Genomic DNA, 21443 nt, shown 5'->3' with positions numbered 1-21443 from the left:
ATATGACCCAGCCATCGCATTACTGGGTATATACCCAAAGGATTATAAATCATGCTGCTATAAAGACACATGCACACGTATGTTTATTGCGGCACTATTCACAATAGCAAAGACTTGGAATCAACCCAAATGTCCATCTGTGACAGACTGGATTAAGAAAGTGTGGCACATATACACCATGGAATACTATGCAGCCACAAAAAAGGATGAGTTCTTGTCCTTTGTAGGGACATGGGTGCAGCTGGAAACCATCATTCTCAGCAAACTCTCGCAAGAACAGAAAACCAAACACTGCATGTTCTCACTCCTAGGTAGGAACTGAACAATGAGATCACTTGGACATGGGAAGGGCAACATCACACACCAGGGCCTATTATGGGGAGGGGGGAGGGTCGAGGGATGGCACTGGGAGTTATAACTGATGTAAATGACATGTTGATGGATGCTGACGAGTTGTTGGGTGCAGCACACCAACATGGCACATGTATACATATGTAACAAACCTGCACGTTGTGCACATGTACACTAGAAATTAAAGTATAATAAAAAAAAAGAAAAAAAGAAAGTTCTAAATCAACTTTATTGACTTGTCAACTGACTCATTATTTTAACTAATATACCTGCATTCCTCAGGATGAAGCTATGATTTGATTGGTTTGTGGAAACACTTTTCTTTCCTGAATGTTTTTGGTTTAAAAATAACCCTCTTCCCATCCTCAAGTGAGTAAGGCAGATTTCTAGGTATATTCTGCTACTCCAATAGTTTGAAGAAGGAAATCAGACAGAAATCAGGCACCCTAGAAAATCTGCTTTTTGGAAACAAAAACCAAAACACTTTGCCATCATACTAAAAAAATGAGAAGTAAAAGGAAGGACTATGTTCTTATAAAAATAATTTTATCTTTCCTTTTAAACACAGCAACTACAAAGGTCATGATGTAATTAATTTATATACCATACACCATACTAGGTAAATGCTAATACATTTTTAAAATAACAATTCTGTATCTCTTGCTCATTTTTACTAGAAGGTTCAAGTAGTATTTAAGATGTAAGACACAAATGACTTTATTTTGAGGTGTTTGTATATTTATTTTTGTAGAGTAGTAATCCTTCCTTTTCCTTGTTTATCCGCACTTTATTTCTGAGAAGTTCAAAGTGTTAACACCAGCTGCTGCACTAAAAGAAAGTTATCAAATTATATTAAGTAACTAGATGTCTCTTTCACTCACAGAAGGAACATCTTATTCAAGGAAGAGAAACTGAATCACTCCCTTAAAGACACACAAGTAGTTATATTGTGGGCTAGCCTTATCTTATTCCCACCCAATCCTCCACCCTGACAAATTCTACTATGACTATGTTATTTACACGGAAAATGTTAGCATCAATTCAAAACAGCACATGGTCATTTTAAGAACTATTACCAGTTAAGTGTATTGCCATGTTTTATTGTACATAATTTAATACAAAGTATGTATGCCTAAATAAAACCAGGTGTTATATTACTTATTAATTCATTCTGAGTTTACAAAAAAACTATTAGTTCCAATTTGTAAAATACTACCTATTCTTAATATTATATTGCCTGGAAGCAATTAACTGCTCTAATTTAGACCGTAAAACCATAGCAAGTCCCTCTATTATCAACACATACATATTTACTATAGAATATTCATTAGGCACTATTTAAAAGCACGAGGAACGTATTTATATATGTCCCTAAAATAAGACATATTTTAGAAGTTTTCAACTAAAATGAATACATTTTTAACTTTATTTGAATCAAAGCAATTTAAATGTGAGCAATAAAAACATGTTTCAAAAAATGTTTTAAGCTCGGAAGAATATTTTAGAACCTAATTGTATTTTAAGAAATTTACGTTTTCCATGAATTTAAATTATCCTCTACTGGTAATAGAAATAATACAACTTTAAAGAATCTAGCTATGTATTTATGTAGAGAAAAGCATGGTGTAGGTTTTCAAATATTTTTGCCATGGTCTTTTTGTTTAAACAAAATATTTCACATAAGTCCAGTATACAAAACAGCTAAAAGTGGAGCTTCTTCTTGTTAGAGCACACGTGCACAGTTCAGTTTTCCTATCTATAAAATGGGGGTAAAAATAGTATCTAGCTCTCAAATTGATAAAAATACCAAGTGAGATAAGGTTTAAAAAATATCCTTGAGGTATGGAAACCTGTTTAAATATTAACAATATAAGGGAACCTGGAGAAGCTAGTTCTACTGCCTTAACTCAATGTGTATACAAAGATAAGTATTTAATAAAAAATAGTTTTCTTTGAAGCATATTATGAAGTAGCATTTTTATTTGTATATCCACAGTTTAAAACTATTGCTGCAATTTTTCTTACTAAAAATGAAATAAGCAGAGTAAATATAAATTCCTATTTAAAAACTGGTATTGAAAAATGCAAGAATAATTATATGAATATCTTCTAGAACTACAAACTTAGAAGCCTTTAACTCTCTGTATTTACAGTTTTATAGTCAATGCTTTGGGTTCTGTTTGTGGTCAAGACACACATTCAGGGTGAGGAAAGGTGTGCGGTCCATGAAGAGAGAGAGAATCCCACAGCAATTAAGGCAGATCCACAGTAAGACAGCATCAGGTCTAATTAGGCCTAAACATGCAGTAGTCTCTATTTGTCTCATACAACTAAAGATGTTGTTTGAGTATTAAAACTAATTTCTACTTAGTTTGAATTTTTTTTTTTTTAAACAATGTTTTTGAACTAAAGGTTTTTTGGCATAATTATTATTTTAGTTAGTATTTCAGAAGTTGATATCGGAACTTCCATGTTGAAGGTTGGGGGAGGGTTTTAACAGGTTAAGCTTTTTCATCCATTCTTCAAATATTAAAATCAGGTCTAAATACAAGCAGACCTATCTGTTTTACTCTTAGAAGGTAAAATGTGACATACCTAGGTCTATCCTCATGCTCAGTTTCTCATGAATTTTCATGGCAATGTCTTTGTGAAAGAAAACAGAATCAAATCATGAGACCCCAAACTCACTATGCCAAAGGGAAAGTTAAGCTTGGGAACTGAGTCAGGCCATACTGCTTTCCCTTTGTTCCCAAACTGATAGCTGTTATTTCACAGCTCCGTGTCATAGCCTCACCCATGAGACAGGTTTCCACGACAATACAAGGTCACACATCTCCCCAGATGGCCTCCCTCACAAGGAAATTCCTTGAAGCCCCCAGATCTTTCAGGAGACATACCCACTATAAACTAGCCCTAAAACCAAGTTCTGCTGAATCTCATCCTGACAATGTCAATTATTAGCTTATCTTCACAGGGTGAGAGCAAGGACCAAGAACAGAGACATCCTTGTGCCTACCCTGTGATTAATACATAACTTTTTCCTCTACTCCCTCTTTTCACATGTAAAATGTAGATTTACTGAGGCTAATCAGAGCCTCTTAAGAATGTAACCATTTGCCTCATTACCTACCCATCCTCTTCCTCCTGCCTCAGTCATTTTTTGGTTAACACCTAAAACTGGACCAAATTATAACTGGGTGTTGTTAATTTCACTTGCAAAATAAGAACCTTAGTTACAAACATCTGTCTAATGCTGGATACACAAAAATATAGATTCTCAGGTTTCTCAGTTGGCTTTGCTTCAGTAAGAATGGGCATTACTCTAAGTGGGTGACAGACATATGCAAACATATTTGGGAATCAGCAGACTAGAATCTCATGCCTCATCAAACCACTCAGAGCAAGTAATCCAGGGCATTTCACATGATAGGAGAAGAGAATGAAATCATAACTCTCATATCACATGCTGATGTGGGAAATGAGAAAGTCTATTAACCAAGGACACACAGAATGATTGCCAAGTATCAAAGACAGAAGCCCAGCTTTGCAAGAACTGTTATTCACACAGCCACATGGTTTTCTCCAGCAGAGTTCAGCAGTTCAGCAGCGTACACAATTGTACCAATCCACAATTGGGGTGATTAAGGTAAGTATAACAGAAAAGGGCATTAGGAATTTAGAGGCTGATAAAACTGGCATTTCTGACAATAAGTCCTTGTTTTATTGTTTTTCAAAAACACCTGAAGACACAAACTACATTTAAAAAGCATCTCTAAAACAATTTGCTGCATTAACACCCTAGTTGATTCCACAATGGAGAGAACCACACATTTGGTTTTGGTTTGGTTTTGTGATGACAGTATAAATGACACTTTTAAATTGAAAATTGAGGACTTCCTGAACAATTCTTGTGATGTTAATGTGAGCGTTATGCAGATGCAAAATGTTATGTGTCAGGACTCAAATCTGGAAGTGACATTTACAACTTTTGTAAACAAAAGTGAAGAAGGAGCAGCAGGGAGTTTCTAAGTACGTAGTTTAGTTCCCTGTATTGCAGAGAGTGTGACATGCTAACCTAGACCTCTGAGTGGAGTGACAGATAGTGCAAAAGCAGTGACTAAAATTTTAGGACTTTTGGAGAATAAAGGTTAAAGAGGATTTGTGTCATCTAGAAAACAATCAGGCTGAAAGAAAAGAACAAAAAAAAAATGGGAGAGCCTAAGTTTGGAAAGCAAGATCTAACAAATGTAAATGTAATAAAATAGACTGGGCATAGAATTCTATAGAAACCTGAGTTTTATCTAACCTGTTTAATCACCAATGGGTTATAACTTACACTCTTTATGTCTCTGAGACTTACTACAGACTGTAATATGTCGGGCTCAATAATGATCAGTGAATCAGTTAGTTGGTTAATATCTCTTAAGAAATTATATATTACTTTTTATATATTACTCTTAAATTTACAGCCAAACATATTGCAATGTAAATACAAGTAAGATATAGAAAAAAATGAGTGAGACCAACTTAGGTAAAATATCTGTTTCACAGAATCAAGAGGTAGTTCTTCCTGTGTCTACCTTTCAACGTGAAAAGTTTCTTTAATTTTCATTTCCTGATCTGATTTCCTATGTCACTTATCTTACTATTTAAGAAAGTTTTCTGATATTCTTAGGTATCAGTCTACATCACAGCAACAATAAACCATCTGATAATCATCCGTATTTATTTAGAAAATGTTTTCTCTCTTGCTTATATAAAAGCATGGCCATTTGTAGAAAAATACAGCAATATTCATTGTTGCAGATATAGATAAAGTCAAAATTTCGAGTGAGACACCAAGAATACTAATAATAACTATAATATTTCCACTACTTACTATAGGAATGAATTGCCCACAATTAAACTACAAACAGTGAACTCCCAACAATGTGTGTGGTACATTTCCAGAACATAAATGTAGTCAATTCAAGTCTATAAGTCAAGAGTAAGAACCCCTGCCTGGTGCCATTCTATCAGTATTAGAATCCTATCTCTATTACTTACTAGCACACTAACACTGAATAAATTACTATTTTCTTCACCGTAAAGTGGGGATAGTAATAATATATACCTAGAGAGTTATTAAGAGGATTATACTTGAAAATCCACATAAATAACTTTAAACATTCGGATTACATAAAAAACATGCAAAAAGCATTTACTTTTGATAACATTACTATTATCTTTTGTGGTAGAAATGGCAATGCTATAGAGAAAGCAATAGATCGATATCAACAGGTGAGCACTGACAACGTGAAAACATAGCCATCTAAGTGGGGCAGGTTCAGATGACCAGAGAATTCTCCCTATTCTCATCAAAAGGACACATTTCCCTGTATCAAATGGAAATGGCAAAATTGCAGTTATTTAATAATTAAATGCTGATTTCGTTGATTTTGGTTTCAGAATAACATTATATCTCTGAGAGTAAAGTTGACTGGAAAAAAAATAGCACATGGATTGTTTCCCTTAAGCAAAAAAATAAAATATCTGATAGATGATTGTGTTATTAAATGGCTACCAGAGATGTTTTTTAAAAGTATAAATCGTGAAATACAAAAAAACATTCTAATAGAATTATTGCTTTCCAAGTTTTGTGTTTTATCTTTTCAAACACATATTCCAAACAGCAAGACAGGTTTCTTTTAAAAAGTGTAACAGAATCTAGCATGGTGCCTTCTACTTATCAAATATTAAGTTAAATGTTTGTGATGCAGTTTTAAAATCAGACAGAATTAGGTTCAAAGCCAAGCTTCTACCTATATTTTCTGGGTGGTGTTGAACAAACTGCTTAAACTCTATAAATCTTAGTCTCCCTATTTGCAGCATGAAAGCAAAAGCACCTAAACCACAAGAGTTGTATGATGATCAAATTAAAAAAAATGCCAAATATCTACCCACAGTGTCTGGCACACAACCCTCAATAACCTCCTTTTCTCTGTTAACTATGATAGATATTAGCTCAATCATTATTTTCATATTTATCTACATTTCATTATTTCTTAACTCAAAAGCTGGACATTGAATACTATGCAGATATGGTACAATGTACTTGCTTGTTAAAAGCTTTGAAATAAGGAATGATATCAGCAAAAAAGGCTGAGTGAGGAACCCAAACTTGCACCTTTCTATAAAATCTTTAAAAGAAACTGGCAAAAATGGCCTGAGTCAACCCTTATGATATTCCGGAAATTAATTTAAAAACTTGCAGCAACCCAAGGATCAACAGCTGAATTTTGGTAAGAACTACAAAACTTGTGACATTTAACCTTTTTTTTTCTGTTTTGGGGAAAAAAAAAGTGCAGTTCGTTGCCAGCGCTTATTTAATTCTACATAAACACACTCTTTGAGGCTGAAGCAAATCTGATTTTCAATCAATGTGAAAATAAAATATAAAAACTGTTCTCAGAGCTATTTCTAAACAGAACTAACATCAGAATAGTCTGAACCATTAGAATCGTCTATTTCTGAAAAATCAGATTCATCAAATGAATCTTCAGCCAACAGCTATTTCAGAACAATGTTAACATTACACGTACAAATGCTATGTTTTCTAGGATTTGACATTTTCAGTAATCAAGAATTACTACTATATTTTGTAAATGGAAATACCACTACTAAAACCAAAATGCTGTAAGTAGAATGATGTATTTTGTTTCCAAAGTAGATATACTAGAGCCATGCAGAAATAATAATAAAAGTGACAGATTTCATGGCAAAGTTATCTCCGGATAAACACTATAGCTGCAAGTGCTGCTGGCAAGTATTGTTGGGGCAAATGGGAAAAGGGTTAAATTTACCCTAATCCAATCTTCCATTCGCGAGCTCAGTGGTAGCCTTAAAAACAATAGCCCGCATTTCCAATAATAGAGGGAGCAGAATGGAACTGATTCACAAAGAGATATCTGATAGTTCTCTGGAAGACATGCTGTAAATACTTGTCTTTATTTCTGCCTGACTTGGAACTCAACCAGTACTAAAACATTACCTGGAGTGGGGATTAAAAACATTTCCAGTAAGTGTTTTAGTTGTGTGAGGCAACAGATAACAACTGTGGCAAACAACAGAATAACCAAAAAGCTTAGAAGAAAGGATTGGGAAAAGAGATGTCCATAAGGACTATGAAAAACTCACACATATTCCTGGAAATCCAGAAGACCATATGCTTGCCCATGTCTGTGTGCATGCTCAAGAAAGACTTTAGAAGGCCTTAAATCTCACCTCTGGCTGATCTTAACACTCTGGACAAGCAGGAATGAAGGTTAAGGCCTGCCAAAACAGTTTGGCTGATCTAAATCCCAGAGTTCCAGCATTATTATACTTAAAATGTCCAGTTTTCAATTAAAAAAAAAGAGGCATGCAAGGAAATAAGAAAGTAAGACCTATTTACAGGGTAAAAAGAAACCAATAGGAAGGATCCCAAGGAAAGCATAGATGTTACATTTACTAGACAAAAACTTTAAATTGGCTATACTTAAAACATTCAAGAGCTAAAGAATATCATATCAAAATAAACAAAGAAAAGACAATGTCAACAGAGAGTATCAATATATAGAATTTATAAAAATAAAACTCTGCAGTTGAAAAATACCATTACTGAAATAAAAAATCATATTTGAGCAGGCAGAAAAAAGAATCAGTGAACTTGAAGATAGGTCCATTGAGATTAACTAATCTAAGGAAGAGCAATAATAATAACATGAAAAAAATATCAAGTGTAAGAGATCTATGGGGCACCATCAAGCATACAAACATACAGATAATGGAAATTCCAGAAGGAAAGAGGAAAGAAAAATTGCAAGAGGAATATTTGAATAAATATGGCTTAAAACATCTCAAATTCATTAGAAAAAATTAATCTACACTTCCAAGAAATCCAATTAACTCCAAATAGGATAAATTTAAAGAGGCACTTAGACACATCAAAATCTAGATGCCAAAAACCAAAGACAAAGAAGAAATCTCAAAATCAGCGAGATAAGCAATTCATCACATAATAAGGAATCCTCAATAAGAAAACAGGTCATTTTTCATGGGAAACCACAGGCAGCAGGATGACATACTCAAAATGCTGAAAACAGCACAAATCACAAATCCTCCTCCACCACACACACAAATTTTCAACCACAAATTCTATATCCAGCATAACTATCCTTCAAACAGCAAAGGAGAACGTAAAACACTCCCAGGTAAAGACCAACAGAGTTCATCATTTGCAGAGATTTCCCACAGGAAATAATGAAGGGAGTTCTTCAGATTAAAATGAAAAGGACACTTCAGATTAAAATGAAAAGTAACCATATATACAGGTAATACAAAGGACTGCACACAAATATATATATTTTTAATTTTAAACATAGATATAATACATTTTTTTAACATTTAAACATAGATATAATACATAATACAATAATACATTGATACATTTGACTTTGATTTTTTTTCCTGATTTTTTCTGGTTTGGAAAACAACTGCATAAAGCAATAATCATAAATTTACGTTGATGAGCACATAATATAAAGATATAACTTACATATTTATATATAACAGCATTTATATGTACTTCCACTCTGGAGTGGAGTTGAAACTATGTAGGAGCAAAGTTTTTATATATTATTAAGGCTGGTTACAGCGGCTTATGCCTATAATCTCAGTAATTTGGGCCAGGACTTCAAGACTAGCCTGCTCAACATAGCGAAATCCCATCTCTACAAAAAACTTTTCTAAAGATTAGCCAGGCATAGTGGCTTGTGCCTCCAGTCCTGGTTACTTATGAGGATAAGGCAAGCAGGAAGATCACTTAAGCCCAGAAGTTGGAGGCTTCAGTGAGCTATGATCAGCACCACTGCACTCTGATCTAGAGGACAGAGCAAGATCTGTCTCTTACTAAAAAAAATCAAGTTAGTATTAATCCAAACTAGATTTTTAGAAATTAGGATGTTAACTGTAATCCCTAGAGCAATCACTAAGAAAAACTGAAAAGCTACAACATGGGATTAAAATGGTACACTAGAAAATACCTATTAAACACACAAAAGAAGGCAATAAGGGAGAAACAGCAACAAAATGATATAATACAAACACAAAATGAATAGCAAAATAGCAGAAGTCTTTCCTTATTAGTAATTATGTTTAAGTAAAAAGTTTAGCAAGCATTTAAAAACAAGATCAACAATTTGCTATCAACAAGAGATTCACGTTAGTTTTAAAGACATTAATAGGATAAAAACATAAGCATGAAAAAAGGCATCCCATGCATATAATAACCAATAGAGGGTTGCAGTGGTTACACTAATCAGACCAAATAGACTTGAAGACAAAAATTGCTATTAGAGACAAAGAAGGACATGAAAAAAGAGTCAAAACATCAAGAAGATAAAACACTTACAAACATACATGCATCCAGCAATAGATTTCCCAAAACACATGAATCAAATATTGAAAGAACTGAAGGTAAAAACAATTCAACAATAATAGTCAGAGCCTTCAATATCCCCACTTTCATAATAGTAACAAAGAATAAATGAATTTGAAAGAGAAAATAGAGAAACTCAATGAAACGAAGAATCTGTTCTTTGAAAAGGTAACTAAAATCCACAAGCCTGTAGCAGGACCGACAGAGAGATGATACAAATGTTCAACATCAGAAATGAAACAAAGAGTATCACTAAAACTCTGCAGACATCAAAAGGATAATAAGAGAATACTAATAAATTACTCACATACATTTGACATCTGAGACAAAATGGACCAATTCCTCTAAAAGCAAAAAATATCACATTTCACCCAAAATAAAATAGATAATTTGAGGCTGGGCGTGGTGGCTGACACCTGCAATCCCATCATTTTGGGAGGCCGACTGCGGGTGGATCACCTGAGGTCAGGAGTTTGAGACCAGACGGATCAACATGGAGAAACCTCGTCTCTAATAAAAATACAAAATTAGCTGGGTGTGGTGGTGCCTGCCTGTAATCCCAGCTACTCGGAGGCTGAGGCAGGAGAATCGCTTGAACCTGGGAGGCAGAGTTTGTGGTGAGCCGAGATCACACCAGGGCAACAAAGGCAAAGCTCTGTCTCAAAAAGAAAAAAAAAAAAGATAATTTGAATAGCCCTATAACTAATAAAGAAATTGAATTCATAAATTAAAATTTTTTTCACCAGGTTTGATGGCTCACACCTGTAATCCTGACACTTTGAGAGGCTAAGGCAGGAGGATTTCTTGAGCCCAAGAGTTCAAGACCAGCCTGGGCAACATGGTGAGACCCCATCTCTACAAAACATTTTAAAAATTAGCTGGGCATGGTGGCATGTACCTGTAGTCCCAGCTACTCAGGAGGCTGAGGTGGGAGGATCACTTAAGCCCAGAAGGTTGAGGTTGCAGTGAGCCATGTTTGCACCACTGCACTCCAACGTGAGTGACAAAGTAAGACCCCTGTCTCAAAAAAAAAAAAAAAGAAAGAATGTAAAACAGCAATCTCCAGGCCCAGATAGTTGTGATTGCATATTAAAAAATCAGTGTAATACATCATATTAATAGAATAAAAGAAAAACATAGTAATATCAAGAGACACAGGAAAACAAAAACAGACAAAAATGCTTTCATTATTATAAAACCACCTAACAACTCGGACTAGAAGGGGATTTTTCTCAACCTGGTAAGTGGTATCTATGAAAAATCCCCAACTTACAGTGAAAGGCTGAACATTTTCCCCCTAAATCACAAGATAAAAATTTCTTTTCTTGCCACTTCTAATCAGTCTTGTATTGAAGGTTCTAGTCAAGCACATTAGGTAAGGAAAAGTAATAAAAGGCATCCTGATTAAAAAGGAAAAAGTGAAACTCTCTCTATTTGCAAGAGACATAATTTTATATAGAGAAACAAAGAATCCAAAAATAACTTAATAGAGCTAATAAATAAGTTCAGCAATGTTGCAGGAGAAAAGATTAACATATAAAAATAACTTCTATTTCTATATAATAGCAAATACTGTTCTGAAAATGGAATAAAGCAACTTAATTTACAGTAACTTCAAAAATAGTAAAATGCTTAAAAACAAACTTATCCAAGATAATGTAAGACTTGAATACTGAAAACTACAAAATAGCATTGAAATAAAATTTTAAAAGCCTAAATAAATAAAACAATCTGGTGGACAAAAATTGGAAAGGTTAATATTGTTAAGATGATATCTTGGTCTATTCCAGCTGCTATAATTGAATACCATAGGCTGGGTGGCTTATAACAACAAATATTTATTACTCATAGTTTTGAAGGCTGGGAAGATAAAGATGTCAGGAGATTCAGTGCCTGATGAGGGCCCATCTGCTGATTCATAGACCATAGTGACAGTAAGGCCACAAATTAATCTTCTTGCTGTGTCCTTTCATGGTAGAGGAGTGAGAGAGCTCTCTGTGCTCTATTATAAAGGCATTATTCCTGTTCATAAGGGCACCACCCTCATGACCTAATCGCTTTCCAAACAACCCATCTCCTAACACCATCACATGGGAGTTAGGATTTCAATATATGAATTTTGGGGGGAACACATTCAGTCTACAGCCAATGGCAATAGTCTTCAAACTGATTTACAATTCCAGTGCAACCCTATCAAAATTCCAACGGCCTTTTTGCAGAAATGGACAAATGAACCATAGACTGATAGAGAAATGCAAGAGACCCCTAACAGTCAACGTAATCCTATAAAACAAAAGCAAAGAGGATTTGTGCCTCTTGACTTCAAACTTACTATAAAGCAACATTAATCAAGAAAATGTGGTACTGGCCTAAGGAGAGACATGCAGATCAGTAGAAAAAGACTTGAGGGTCCAGAAATAAACCAAAACATCTATAGTCAAATAATTTTCAACAAGAGTGCCAAGATCATTCAGTAGAGAAAAAATAGTCTTTTCAAAGAACGGTCCTGAGAAAACTGGGTATCTACATGCAAAAGAATGACTTTGGACCCCAACTTAACACCATATACAAAAATTAACTCAAAAAGTATTGTGACTTAAATGTAAGACATAAATCATGAAATTCTTAGAGGGAAACATAAGTGCACTGTGTGATTTTGAATTAAGCAATTCATTTTCAGATGCAACATCAAAAACACAAGTAACAAAAGAAAAAATTGATAAACAAGACTTCCTCAAAATTAAAAACTTGTGTGTGTCAAAGATTACTATTAAAAAATGAAATGACAAACCACAAAATAGGAGAAAATAATTGCAAATCATATATGTGGTAAGGATAAAGTATTCAGAATACATAAAGAACTCTTACAACTCATAAGAATACAAATAACACAATTTAAAAATATGAAAAGGGTTTAAATAGGCATTTCTCAAAAGATATACAAATGGCCAATAAGCACATGAAAAGATGCTCAAAATCTTTTTAGCAGAAAATCAAAATATTTTATCATCTTTTAGTTAGTCATTAGGGAAGTGCATAAGAAAACCACAATAAGAAACCGCTTCACACATACTAGCATGGCTATAATTTTAAAAATAATAATAAATAGAGAATAATACATGGGGAAGATATATAGAGACTGTAACTGTCATACATTGCCAATGGAAATGTAAAATTATGCAGCAACTGTTAAAACAGGTTTGGTTGTTCCTCAGAAAGTTAAACAGAGTTGTCATATGTTCTAGCAATTCCATCAGCTGATGAATGGATAAACAAATGTGGTATATCCATAAAATGTATATTATTCTGCCATAAAAAGAAACAAAAGTACTGACATATGCTATATAGATGAGCCGTGAAAACATTATAAGTGAAAGAAGTCAGAAACAAAAGGCCACATATTATACAATTCCATTCATATCAAATATCCAGAATGGCCAAATCCATAGAAACAGAAAACAGGTTCATAATTGCCAGGGAATGATAGGAGGCGGAAATTGGGAGTGACTGCTAACAGCGTATTTCTTTTGGGGGTAACAGAAATTCCATTTTCTGGAATTAAATAGTGGTAATGGTTATATAATATTGTAAATATATGAAAAAACACTGAATTGTATACTTTAAGTAGTGATTTATGTGTTAAATTTTTGCAATTAAAAATTGCAAAAAAAAAAACATTTTAAAATTGAATACTTCTCCCCAAAATGCATGTATACACCGATTCTTATTTTCATATTCCCATGATAATGTCCCAAATGTGTCAGGATGTTAGCATTTTTGGAAATCTTTATTCTGATCCTCTTTCTACTACTGTGTACCTCTTTTAACATGTATAGGACCAAGACTCTCCTCTCTTATATTCGGCATCTTAAATTGTGGGGTTTTGAAGGGACACAGCCTAAGCATCCTTGTCACATAACCTTGTAAACACTGGTTCTTCAAAATTCCACAATTTAAGATGCTTAATGCTGATATAGGTGTAGATGGATAAATAGCTGTTAGATAAACATGTAAAAAATATAATAAGAAACATTTTCCTAATATCAAACTAACTGCTCTTTCACAGGCTACTTTAGAAGTAATACTAATTCATTTTGTCAAAATTATATGTCAATAATTTGCTCAATAAAGAGTATTTGCTTTAAACTGCATTTATTTACTTATTTTTATATTTCAAACCTTTTCTATATTTCTGTATTCTAAACCAACACTAACATTCTATCAGCAAGAACTTACCCTAAGCATAGGGCCATTTTGAAACACATGTGGCTCATCACATACCACACAGTATTCATTTAACACAGGGATCCGCTGTTCAGCAAACTCAATTGTCTGAATAAAACAGTAAGGAAAAATAATTAAGACAAGCTCATAAATGATTTTAAAACCCAGTAAGAATTAAAATATTTCTACAGTGGATAGAGTTTTGGCTCATACCTGCACGAGGAAGCCGCGGTCTCGTACTGGAATGCATTTTGCACCATTTGGCTATAAAAAGCAAAGTAAAAATAAAATAATAATTTCTTTAATTTAAAAATGTATAAATTACAGCCTTTTACTCTTTGCAATAGTGAATACAAAAGTGATCTAAGAGCACATGAAAAATGAATTGAGTCACTGATGATGACATCAAAATTAAAAACCTTTTTGTTCACTCTATAATAAATACCCTTTTCTACCATTACTAATGCAATTTTTCCCTACAGTAAATGAATAGCATTCTTAGTTGCTGATCTTCTAGCAAAAATGACTGGCATCTTTACATGATCACAAAAACTCATTTCTTCTGTTACTAATCAGCAAATGCTCATACTCTTCATTAGGGAACATCAGTCTTATTTTACAATTAGATACAATTATTCCTCCAAAGAAATATTAGACTGCTACTGAAAGTGTCATAACACAAAACTATGTATTATGCTTAGCCATATCGGAGGTCATTAAAGCATTTTATTTTACAGAATGTCTGAAATGATCTTTCTTGGATGAAGCTAACATGGGAAATATTCCACTGTGTAATTGTTCTACATTATTTGCTCTATGCCCTTAAAACTTATCTTTGAGTAGGAATGGGCTTCTAGGATGCTCATGTGAAACTGACAACATATTCAACTTTTCATAAAATAAATATACAGTATAGTTTACAATTTAATTTTAGAAATAAACCTATATAAGAATAACATTACTTTCCTAAAACAGACTTTATTTTTCTCAATTTCATCTCTTGCTGAGTGTGTATACACATTAATGGTTAGAGTTAAACACACACCCCCAACATACACACATATATATTTAGCAAAAGGAAACAAAACTTTTCATCAACTGTTTTGAATATGTTAATAATATACATAAGACAGATCTATGAATTTATCATTAGCATGAAATTGGCTATCATGCCAATCATGCTAGTGATAAATTTTGTGTAAGCGTTATTCTTGATAAACACCATCAAAAGGACTTTAATTATTAAAGTCATCTCCTGGTCCCATGTCCCCCAAAAACAGCTCCAGCATAAGGTGACTTCAGTATAAAAGGGACACTAAAGACAACTTTAAGTGAAGCTCTGGGATAAAGCGATAAATGCTACCTCTCTCCACAGGTAACAACATGCATGGGCAAAGTTCTCTTATATGTGATTGAAAGGGAATTACTCTTAATTTAACCACAAGAAAAATGTGGTCCTCCACCACTCATGTGAGAAGACCAGAGATTAGATACACATACTTAATGAAACATTAAAATTATATGCTTGTTTAATAAGTAAGGGCTTTGTGAATCCAATGCATTTCCTTCTGTTTTCAGTAGCATTTGTTACTATGACAAGAATTTGAACTGGACTACAAATGGGTAGCTACATTTATTTGTTTTCAGAACCAAAGGTGACATTTCAGTGCCAGTTGCAAATGTATGGTATGCAAAACAATATCCAAAAAGATATTTAAAAATGGTAAATTAAAACAATGTTTTGCTTCTTTTCTCCACCAGATCTTGTAAGAAAAAAAAAAATTCTACTGCACCTTAGCTAACATTTAAGAACTCAAGATGAAAATATTTACGCACAGCAGGCTGAGAAGATGAAGATGAAGATGGTGTTAGGATACCAATAAGCCCTGAGGTAAGAGAGAGCCTCCTGCCCTCTGCGTTAGGTTCCTTGAAAAGCTCAGTTTTGGATGACTTGGGGGCACTGGAGTAGGACTTGCTGAGCAATTTGTGATTTTTCAGTCCATACAATTCTTCCATTCTGAGATTACTAGAGTAAGACCTGCTTAACAGTTTGTGGGGCTTCAAGTTTGTGTTGTGCTCACATCGCGGATCTCCAGAACAAGATCGAGTCAATAGTTTATGTGACTTTAGAGTGAGGCATTCCTCTGACTTAACAGCTGCAGGGCAGGGACGGTTCAAAAGTTTGTGTGATTTAATTGTTGTCATAGCCTGCTCAGCCCTGGGATCGCTGGACAAGGAGCGGCCAAAGGTCCTGTGTGACTTTGTGGAGCAAACATCATCAGTCTTGACTGTGCTGGAACAAGTCCTCCGCAGCAGCTTATGCGTTTTGGAGATTCCGTCCTGCTCAGATTTCAGTTTTGATTTGCTTTTACCACAACCAGGCGGAGGATAACTTGGCGACCTTCAAAATTGAACAACAATTAATACAGGGCAAATCACAGGTATGGCAGACCATGAAGAAAGCTTGTCATTCTCAAACTCAACTTGACTGCTACAAATATTCTACCACCTCATTTTAACATAGCCTACCCAGTCAAAACTGAAATCAAAGGTATGTGCAGAATGATCACAGGACTTGAATCCCATTTTTCCTGAAAAGCAAAAAAAAGGTTCTAAGAATTTTTTTCCCTCCTATCTATCCCAAAGCCCTATAACGAAACTAACTTTGGTAGGAAAAACTCTAGGTGATTAAAAAGCAAAGAATGTAATTTTAGCAAATGTAACCAATGTTAAATAAATATTAATAAAAACTCTAAACAGAGAAATGAATATGTTTTTGATGGAATGCATCTAACTCAGTCTTTTCTTAGAGGTTATAAAGAAAATAAACAGATGCCAATACTATAGAAAGAATGCTCTAAGTATGAACTGCATCACACACTCAGCATTTAGTAAGACAATGAATGTTGTTGCCTGTTACCAACCTGCGCAAAGTAGAAAATAAATGCAGGGGAGACTTCACTTTCTTCTCTGACAACTTTTTATTGTGCAGGCAATTGGATTTTTCTTTGCTCTGTTTCCACTGCTGTGTAACAAATGTCTGCATGATTCTGTCAATCCAAAGGTAATTCTGTTATCACCAGTCCAGGGCAATTTCAATTAATGTTACTGTATTTATTACGTAGAAAATGCATTTATTAAATAAAAGCAAGCACATGGAAATCAGTGAGATGCTAATTTAGAATCATACAAGATTTTTCATCCATAGGAAAGCATCATATAGCAAATTCCCAGAACTTAACTGTGACTAGTTACATCACAGTAAACAATAATGATTACTATTTATTTAAATAATTAAATTATAACATTACCAGGATATAATTCAAACGACAGAACAATAAAGATATAAAGAGAATTATAAAGACGGCCTTCAGGATCAACAACTTGAGCTGAAGTGGCAAAAAAATCTAAATTTTTGGTGCTAGAAATTCAATTTTTAAGAACATTTTTGTTACTAATTATAATGCTATATATTAAGATAGAAGTAAAGCCATTTTCTTTTTACTTGACTTGCTTCAATATCTTCTTCATGAAAAGGAAAGTAAAGCTATAAAATCATACATAAAAAGAAAACATGCAGAACTGGCTCTATGCAGAAATATGTGCTCAGCAAATTATATCTTCAACACAGCCCATTTACTTTTGAATATACTATACTAAATTTTAAAAACTGGGTATCCTTAAATTTGTTTAGTTAATATCAGAAGGCAGGATGTTGGTAACTCCTAATCTTGATATTTTCTATGTCAAAATCACTCCATCAGTGCTTTATAGTAAAGAATTCCAGAATGTCAACTGTGGACTTGGACACACTGTTCTTATCTGGGAAAGGTCCCAGGCTTGGATGGCTTCTGTATATCTCCATTTTCCACACAGCAGTGGCCCTGAACACTAATACTTAAGTAGACATGAAATTTTACAATTAAACATCAAGCATGAAATAAACTTTTTTTTCTTCAAAAATAACTTCAGGATTGCCTGTTTTTTATGCTCTTTTCAGTTATTTCTAACACATTGCTTTGGGATCGGGAAAATGATACCAATATTTGTTTACCACTTACAATATGTCACAGAGTAAAACAGAAATGTTACAGGCACATTTTTCCCTCTAATTTTCACAGTACCCCCAGCAAGTAGCTGTTATTCCACACATTTCACAAATAAGAAAATGAAATCTGCCCAAGTTAGCACAGATGCAAGTGACAGAGCAGTAGTACGTATATTATCAAATGAGTTTTGATACGTATAACACATGTTATTCAAATGGGACAGACGTGACTCTTAGCACAATGCCAGTTATTAAGTTCTCAGGATCCTTCAGGTCTTAACAAACTAACTCATATGGCCAGAAAGTATATCACTTAGGTTTTTTTCTGCTAGTTTTGATAAGTTCAGAAGAATAAACAGTTACATATTGAATTATTTTGGGGTCCTTTTAGCAGTGGAAGTGGTGAGAAAAAGGGAATAAAACTGCAATAAGTGAGGCCATGATTCCAAATTCACAGTAAATTCGCTCATTCAGCACAAGAAACATTTTATTCATGTTTGAATTTTTTTTACCCAAAATTTCAGCAGGATTTAAATGTAATAATAAGATCATCATTTCTCCCTGTACCTAATTTGAAATTTCCACTGACACAACCCTTTGTATTAAGCAGAGTTAGATTTTCTTCCCACAGAAAATTGCTACTCCTATGCACCATTCTCTAAGAAAGATGGCAAGTGCTTGCCTAATCTTGATAAGCTAAGTGGAACAAAAAACCAAACAGGTCAAAATGGCTAAAAATTTTCCCACTTTTATATTACATTAGGATTCAAAGTGTGATTTAACATCTAAAATCAGTAATTCTTAAACTTGAATACCTAGGTATCTAGTTGTTCTTGGATGCAAAAGAAATTAAGTGTTTTCTTTTTTTTTTTTTTTTTTTTTTTTTTTTTTTTTTTTTTTTTTTTTGTTGAGACGGAGTCTCGCTCTGTCGCCCAGACTGGAGTGCAGTGGCCGGATCTCAGCTCACTGCAAGCTCCGCCTCCCGGGTTTACGCCATTCTCCTGCCTCAGCCTCCCGAGTAGCTGGGACTACAGGCGCCCGCCACCTCGCCCGGCTAGTTTTTTGTATTGTTTTTTTTAGTAGAGACGGGGTTTCACCGTGTTAGCCAGGATGGTCTCAAACTCCTGTCCTCGTGATCCGCCCGTCTCGGCCTCCCAAAGTGCTGGGATTACAGGCTTGAGCCACCGCGCCCGGCCGAAATTAAGTGTTTTCTAAAAGACGTTCAATGTTGTGTTTAATTTCAGGGGTAATCTGGAGTATACATATGAGCACATTTGGTATAACAACCACCTCCTTATAATAGAGAACCATGAAGGGACTTCAGTATTTACATTTAAGTTTGTGTTTACTATTGTGCTGGCAGCACCAAAAGGAACTACTACCATTGCCAGTGATTGGCTGATGGTAGGGGAAAAAAGTGAAAAATTTCAAGGTAAAGTATACATTTGCATCAAGTCAAGAGCAGATGATGTCATGGCCAACTATCAAAAAAGGTTCCAGGGCAGTGGAAAAAGCACGTACATAGGGATGACATCATACTATTTTACATGTTAATTTCAAAAAAAAAAAAAAAAACTGCACTAGCAGCCAGTATTATATTCGAATTGTGATGGTGAAATAGCTTTAGCAAAATAATATCATAAACAAAATTAATGGTATTGCTTTGAATTTCAAGTATTTTATTTTGATTTGCACTTAAGTTGCAAATTGAATTTCGTTTTACAAATGTAGGGAACTCTACATATGAAAAATTTATACCTAATTTTATGTTGCACATATATTTAAGGGAAAACTGAAGATCTGTAATATTTTCCCCCCTTAAACACAACTAAGGTTTGATCAGTGCAGACTCAACATAAAGTCATACAAAAACCGAAGATTATTTCCATTGTCTGTGATATGCTGAGCCTTTGAATGATAGGATACCCTATATAAGACCAATCACTATATCTGTGATATCTGTGTCAGGTCAGCCATGAGAAAATACATGAATACTTTTTCTTTTAGGCTATTTTGACTTCACATTCTCTCAATATTCATTCAATGCCAAACATATATTCCACGTCTTATCTCAAGCAAAGGAATATCCAGGATTATATGAGAGGCAGATTAGTTTATGGGTCATAAGTACTGGTTTGGAGTCAAATTCTGGCTCTATCACTTTCTTGCTGTGTGACCGTGAGCAAGCTGCTCAACCTCTCTGGGCTTCAGTTTCATCATCTAGGAAATATGAGAGTAACAAGACCTGTTTCATAGAGTTGTTGTAAAGATTAAATGTCTTATTATATGTTAAACACTTAGAATAGTGCATGACACATAAAAAGTACTGCATGAGCATTTGCTGTTGCTATTGTTGATAAGATTATTCTGCTGTCTGAAACCACCAGAAAAAAATTTTCCTGTGAAAAAGTTATTCAGTAAATAAGAGTGTCTTTTATTTACTGAAAACCAACTGATAACAAGGGGCCTAGATTCTAAATCTGCCTTCCTAACTTGCTGCATGTTTCTAAGAAAATAACCTCTTTATATTGAGTTTCTTTTTACAAAGTATTGTGAGGATGAAATTAGATTGTTAAAATTATGGGATTTTAGGCTGGCAGTGACCTTAAGGATCATAGCCAAATCTAATTATTTGTAATTAGGGAAACAAACATATCAGACCAAAATTTCTCAAGGATCATAAAAAAAGAATCTAATCTATATTAACAAATTTTCCACATAGCTAATATTTATCTTTAAAAGCAAGTAACTCTTTAAAAACATTAATCACTTGGATAGGGATATTAATTAAATAGGTTATATATGTTACTAGGTACTTAAACAGTGAAAAAGGCACATAGCTTTCTTTAACTTCTCAGAGTTGGGATTATATATACAATTTCTTTTGCTGAGCCTATATAATGTACCCAGAAGCCATTAAGGGTAGAAGGCTATTTATTCCTAGACTTGTGTGCTTTTCTAATTCTTATCTTACTTTGATCAGCTCCATGGCACTTAAAAAAAAAGTTCATAAATGGCTTGCAAAAGTACACAAAGTAGAACAGTACAAAAAAAAAAGGGAGGAAATTGAATGAGGAAAAAAATCATAGAATAAAGAAATGTGTCAAGGTGAAATGGTACTCAACTTGGATAACGCCATCCATGCTCATGATGGAGGCAGGCTCCATGCTCATCTCTCCAAGACATGCAGGATATGGGCACAATGCAGGAAACAAAATCCAATTAAAAAAACACAACCAAGTGCTCTGGGAAAGCATACCTAATCCTAGAATGGAAAACTGAGAAAATTTATCCTGTGAGTCCTTATAAGAGAACACTACATTACATAATATGCTAAACACATATTGTAAATTGAATTTAATT

At 34.1% G+C, this 21443-nt stretch overlaps 1 protein-coding gene across 6 annotated transcripts in view; it reads right to left on the bottom strand.

Moving 5' to 3' along the window:
• Positions 1 to 21443, bottom strand: part of PARP8 (poly(ADP-ribose) polymerase family member 8) — a 206259-nt gene that overhangs the window by 44648 nt on the left and 140168 nt on the right. For 3 of the 6 annotated variants that reach the window (XM_030926745.1, XM_030926743.1, XM_030926746.1), the window contains exons 12-16: positions 21340 to 21345; positions 16957 to 17082; positions 15869 to 16433; positions 14246 to 14296; positions 14045 to 14140 (exon numbers count right to left, since the gene is read on the bottom strand). In XM_030926745.1, the coding sequence (XP_030782605.1) occupies positions 14045 to 14140; positions 14246 to 14296; positions 15869 to 16433; positions 16957 to 17082; positions 21340 to 21345 (844 nt within the window). The remainder of the gene's footprint in view (positions 1 to 14044; positions 14141 to 14245; positions 14297 to 15868; positions 16434 to 16956; positions 17083 to 21339; positions 21346 to 21443) is intronic. The other 3 variants (XM_010364404.2, XM_030926744.1, XM_030926748.1) reach the window with 1 other exon arrangement.

Source organism: Rhinopithecus roxellana, chromosome 3 (genome assembly GCF_007565055.1).
Source record: "Rhinopithecus roxellana isolate Shanxi Qingling chromosome 3, ASM756505v1, whole genome shotgun sequence".
In the NCBI taxonomy this organism is placed as follows: Eukaryota; Metazoa; Chordata; class Mammalia; order Primates; family Cercopithecidae; genus Rhinopithecus; species Rhinopithecus roxellana.
This window is presented reverse-complemented; position numbering and strand designations above follow the sequence as displayed.